At 46.5% G+C, this 5,487-nt stretch overlaps 1 protein-coding gene across 1 annotated transcript; it reads right to left on the reverse strand.

Moving 5' to 3' along the window:
* Nucleotides 1-433: 433 nt before the first annotated feature.
* Nucleotides 434-4,464, reverse strand: LZTS3 (leucine zipper tumor suppressor family member 3). Its single transcript, XM_010710573.3, has 2 exons — nt 3,146-4,464; nt 434-1,558 (listed from the first exon to the last, which is right to left on the reverse strand). The coding sequence occupies exons 1-2, from the start codon at nt 3,593-3,595 to the stop codon at nt 710-712; spliced, it is 1,299 nt and encodes a 432-aa protein (XP_010708875.1). The 5' UTR covers nt 3,596-4,464; the 3' UTR covers nt 434-709.
* Between the last annotated feature and the right edge of the window lie 1,023 nt (nt 4,465-5,487).

Raw genomic sequence — 5,487 nt, forward strand, 5'->3', positions numbered from 1 at the left:
TCCACTGCAGCCTTAATAAATTTAAAGTTTCTAGCCAGACCATGGAAGGATTAAAATTCTTTGCATGATCAAGCTGAAAAAAAAAACCCCACCAAAACTGTGTTAGCACTGGCTATTCAAATGGGGTTTGATAAAATGTTCTAAAAATAGAAACAGAAGTGAAAAATATGTAAGACCTGGAAAGAGGAATTTGCCTTTCAGCCTTTTGAAAGAGATCAACTTATTAGCAACTGAAAACAGGGCATTGCAATGGAAAGCATGAGGTAGACTTGGCTATTGGTATCATCCTTAGCTCATTTGCTTTAGATCTTCAACAAGAACAAAAATCAAATATTTGAAAAGCCATTTCAAGCTTTGCCCAAACACAGGTGTTAGAAGAATTTAATTAAAATAGGCTTAAACCCAATTTTGGGAGGCACAAATACCTGTATGGAGAAATCTTTATGGACTGAAACTGGATTCAAATGTCCCACATTGCAGTGACCTGACTGTGAAGCCTAATTATTAACCAGCACAGGACGTGCACACAAAAAATTATTGCAGTCATTTTATTTTAATTGAAAACTGTAGGTTTGAAGCTCAGACACGGAAAGGTGGCCAAAGTGTCTCCTGTAATCTACAGGCCACTCACCCACAGCCCTTGTCTTGGGCTGCTCATGGGACCAATGGAGGTAAATTGGTTATCAATGAAAACCTCATTCAAGATTTCTTACAATAATGCTTTTACCTCCCATTTGGTCTCTTCAATCTTTGGGAGAAACTCAGCCTGCTCCTTCTTGAAAGCCACAAATTTCTTCTCCAGCTCCTCTCGCTGCTGGAGGAGTTGCCCCATGTCATCTTGGAGTTTTTTTTTCTCCTGCTGCAGCTTGAATATCTGGAGCTGCAAGGCCTGTTGTGCCCGCTGCGCCTTTTTGGAGACCTGCTGCAATTTGTTGGCGTAGTTTTGCCTGAGATCCTCCATTTCCCGCTCCCAGATCTTCTGCTTCTCCTCAAACACTTGGAAGATGGCTGCCTCGCTTTTGTCCAAGTTCCTTCTCATCTGGAGGACCTCCTGCTCTTTCTCCCACAGCCTGTCTTCCAAGTCTTGGATGATGTCGTCGGTGGAAGGAGAGTGGAAAGGCATCGTTTCATTGAGATGGTTCAGTCTGTTGAACGAAGAGGTGCTCTTGCTCGAAGACCGGCCGCTGTCTGAGGTAGATATCCCGTTGTATCCCACGATGTTCTTGTCCGTGTAGGTCGTGCCGATGCGGTTGATGTGGCTCGTCGAGGCGCTCATGGGGCCCACGTGCTGGCTGTAGCCTGTCCCATATGTGGGCAGACTCGTTAACGAGTTACGGCCCGAATCCGAAAGGCCTCCCACTTGGTTTGTAGTCCTGTTAAGGCTGCTCTTGTCGAGTCCACTTTTGGGTGCGGATGGGCTATTGCTGTTGGCGTGGTTCAAGCTCTTTCTGTTCTCTGTCACCCCGTTGCTCTGCGGCGGGCAGAGGTTCTGCATGGAATGGAAGTTTTTAGGAACTACTGGTTTAAAGGCTGAGGGTCTAACTAAGGGCTCATTGCTCTGCAAAAGGAAAAAGGATCACGCATCAAAGACAGCAGGACGTTTGATAATGACACACACAAGAGATACATCAACACAGGCTGAGTCTGCTGGAGCTGAGGCCTCTCCAGCTAGCTAGTTCCATATTTCTCAGCCTTAACACACCCTGGATCATTTGGAATTTAACATGTGAAACCTGAGAAGAGTCGGCCACTCCTAAGTTAACACTTCATCTTCCTTTGTCCCAAGTGACAAAAGAGCTTGACCTGTCCCAGATCTGCATGATTTTCTCCCAGAATACTCCATTGGTCCTCTTACCATTGCTCTTTGCTAAAAGAATGGCTGCCACCTGCTTACCAGACCTGATCAAAACAATTTCGATTTTGGCAGATTACATTCTGAAGAACACCTAGATTGGAGGGTGCATTTCCCTTCTGCTGAAAACTGAATTAACCCCATGGATGAGCAGCTGTCCTGCTCTAGAAGCACAGGGCATTCAGCTCTCCTCTATGTGGATGTCATATCCTTCATGCACCAGGCAGGAGTAGGTGGGATCTATGGCCCCATCACAGTGATGCTGGGCAAGTAACATGCTGAAGCTGCTCCTGATTTAATTTTTTTGTTTCCTGTGAGCAGACACAATGCTGGAGGGAAAATGGACTGCAGCTGCAAAGGATTTACAGAGGATTTTAGAACCTCTGAAGTCTTGCACATTCCTCTCCCCATGAGTGCACCTACAGAAATAAAATTTTCCTCAAAATAGGATTGAGTCTCCCCTACTGTGGGTTGGGCTTCAGGTGAAAATTAGCCCACAGGAACCAGCCTTGTATTTGAAAATGCCTTGCAGAAGAAACAAAATGAGTCCTGGTGAGCAGGGAAGGCTGGAGACCAAAAATCTGGCATCTGTCACGTGGGATTGAGATGGACTATGGGAGCCATCAGGTTAATGGCCCACGAGACAAGGCCACCAAATGCTGCAGAAACGACACTGCTTCTGGCAGCCTCCCCAGGACACAAATTACAGGATCTGCTGAAGCAGAGCAGCAGGCTGCATAAAACATCTGGGCTCTAGGCATCCTCTAAGCTGATATGAGCCATGAGGACTGTGCTTGGACAGAGAATAATGTTTGCAGAGGTAGTTTACAAGCCTCATCAGATTGCCCCTCACCAGGAGCACTAGGATTTTGAACAGATATACACAGCTTAATTCAAATAAGACCTTTCTGTAGCAGTGGGCTGTAGAAGATGGCCTGTAAATGGCCCCAAAATAAGAATTTGACTGATGCTGGGCTGACTGAAAAGAGAACCAGCTCCAGCTCTCCCTTCTGTCAGTAGGAGAGATAGGCACAGGAACTGAGGTGGGTTAAATAATTCAAAGAACTGGAAGCTTAGCTGTGAAACAGTTGTTACCATGCTCTTGGATTCCTCCAGAACTAGCATTCTCCTTTGCTCAGCCCCATTAAAGTAGTATAGCACTAACTGTAAATAAAATTGCACCATCTACATAGTAAGAACTAGACAGTTTGTCAGGATTACTCCATTGCTTGGGTTGTACTTTTAGAGCCAAGCCACAACCACCACACTGCTCCAGGAGGCAGGAGTTCTCACCTGGTCTAGTTTGCCGGAGATTGGCAATATCTTTGGTGGGTTACTGGGCTCGCGGTACTGGGGAGGAGGTGGCATGTTCTTCTCGTTGTTGGTGGTCACATTCCCACAGATGTCCATCTTCACCTTCTCACTCTTACGCAGGTCGCCGTTGATGTAGAGGGAATTGGAGACCTTCTCTGACTTGTATGTCTTCTCCTCGCCGGAGTAGCGGTTGGAGATCTCCCTTGTGGAGAACCCATTGCGAGACCCCTCCATCTGCCGCCCGCTGCTCTGCGTTCGGGTCCCCACGCTCTTCATGGCAAACTCCTGGTCGTTGGCCACTCCACTCCCCACGCTCCCCATGATGCTCCGGGATGTGTTTTGGGATGGCCGAGGAGCAAATCCGTGGAAGTTTTCTGGATTGGGGTACGTTGGGTCACTAAGAACTGGCAGCGTCTCTAGCGTGGCCATGGCAGCTCAGAGGTGAGGTGGAGGCACAGGTCAGTGGCACTGGAAGAAGGAGGAAAAGTGAAGGAATTTTAAAGAGATGCCTTTTTGCCACCACACCCTTTTATAGATCGGCATCATGCAGAGATGAGCAGATCCACGGGCTGAGTGGCAAAAGGGCAGGTGCTGTCACAGCTCAGTGCGTGGCATGCAGCAGATAATGGGGCTGCCCTCCTCTCTGTGACCTTCAACCCTCCAAGGAGGAGCAGCGCTCAGTCTGTGCCTTGGACTGACCAAAACAAGGCCGTGGGAAACAGATAACATGCTGATAAAGGCTATAGCGGTTGTTTTGACCTGGTCGCAGCCCCATAACACCTATTTCTATTCCTTTTCCATTGGAACCAGCCTTCACATGACTGGATACTGTCCCCGAGTTCTATCACCACCTGAAACCCCAGTCCTGTGATTTCAACCCTGACTTCAAAGACATACAAGCATCTGTGTTTTGGGGAAACACCTGAAACATCCGTGTTTTAGGGAAATTTCCTAAATAGTGGTGATTACATTAGTGTTGAACTTGCTAACAACTGAGGGGGTCAAGGTCCAGAGCTACTGATGCCTAGACAAGTCTTACAGGAGTACAGTTTATCACTTCCTAAAAAATTCAGGCCTCTTCTTGAAAGTCCCTTCTGAAAATAAAGCTGTCCGTGCACTCTTGCATCCAGCCTTCAGGATCTACTCTGCATTGGGTCTTATCCCATTTCAAGGAATAAAGGCTCACAACAAACCTTTTTTGATTACCTTTTTAGATAATGAAGGATTTGACACTGTATCTTATTACACTGTACCTTTGATGCAGGATCCTGTTACCTGATACGTTGCAAGGGAAGGGAGAAGACACACTGCTAAGTTTGGATGATTGTAATGAATCCCACAGTCTCTATATTTTGTGAAAAGCAATACACTTCTCATTTCTAACTTGCTTTGTAGGGTCTGCATGCTCTTCCCAGTGCTGCTCCAGAAGAGCTTTGGTCTATCTGGAGTCCCATCTTTTATCTACCAGCCTGTGCAGAGGTCTCTGATGCCTTCAGGTGTTTCAATTCACACTGAGCACAGCTGAACCAAGCCTGCAGGTGCAGAGTCAGTGGCACATGGGCAGCTGTAGAGACTTAGCTTATCATCTCACCTACCCTTACTGAACTTATTGACTAGGTCCCCATGGACTGAATGATTATTTTTATTTCTTTTTTACTTTTTGTCTTAGAAGCTCTCAATTTCAAAATTTCCAATGTGAATCATCCTGCCAGGATGGGTACTAAATCAAGACTGAGGAGCAGTGGGGGATGCAAGGTTTCCCTTTGGATGAAAAAGACACTGAGAAAGTATTGCCCTTTGGATGGAACATTGGTGATAGGGAGGCTTAGACAGGGCTGGCAGGAAAGGAAGATCAGAGGGTATTTCAGTGGGGCTTTCCTTCTTTTTGAGGTGGAGCTGTTAAATCAGCCCTTCCCCAGCTCCAGCAGAAGAGCTGAACTTATTTCTTTGGAGAGCTTGCTTAGCAGTAGAGCTCAGCTCCAATGTAATATTGGTATTTATACAGATAATGGGAAATTTGTACTAATAATGGAAAAAATCATGCCAAAAAAAAAACCCAAAAAACCAAAAACATGAGTCTGTGCAGCTTGTCATTGCATTTCTACAGACTTCCTTCAGGGTTACTGCTTGTAGCCTCCTCTGTTTCTCCAGAGCCCTGACCTTGAAGAAAACTGCCCTGTCTGAAATGTGATCTGAGTATGGTGGGGCTGGCACTATGGTGCTGAAGGGAGATGATGCAGAGCTCCTCTGGGCCAAAATAGGGAGGGGAGGAAAAGTTGTGCCAGGTGGGTAGGATGAGGGAAAGCCAAGCTCGAGTCCTG

Source organism: Meleagris gallopavo, chromosome 4 (assembly GCF_000146605.3).
Source record: "Meleagris gallopavo isolate NT-WF06-2002-E0010 breed Aviagen turkey brand Nicholas breeding stock chromosome 4, Turkey_5.1, whole genome shotgun sequence".
NCBI classification, from domain to species: Eukaryota; Metazoa; Chordata; class Aves; order Galliformes; family Phasianidae; genus Meleagris; species Meleagris gallopavo.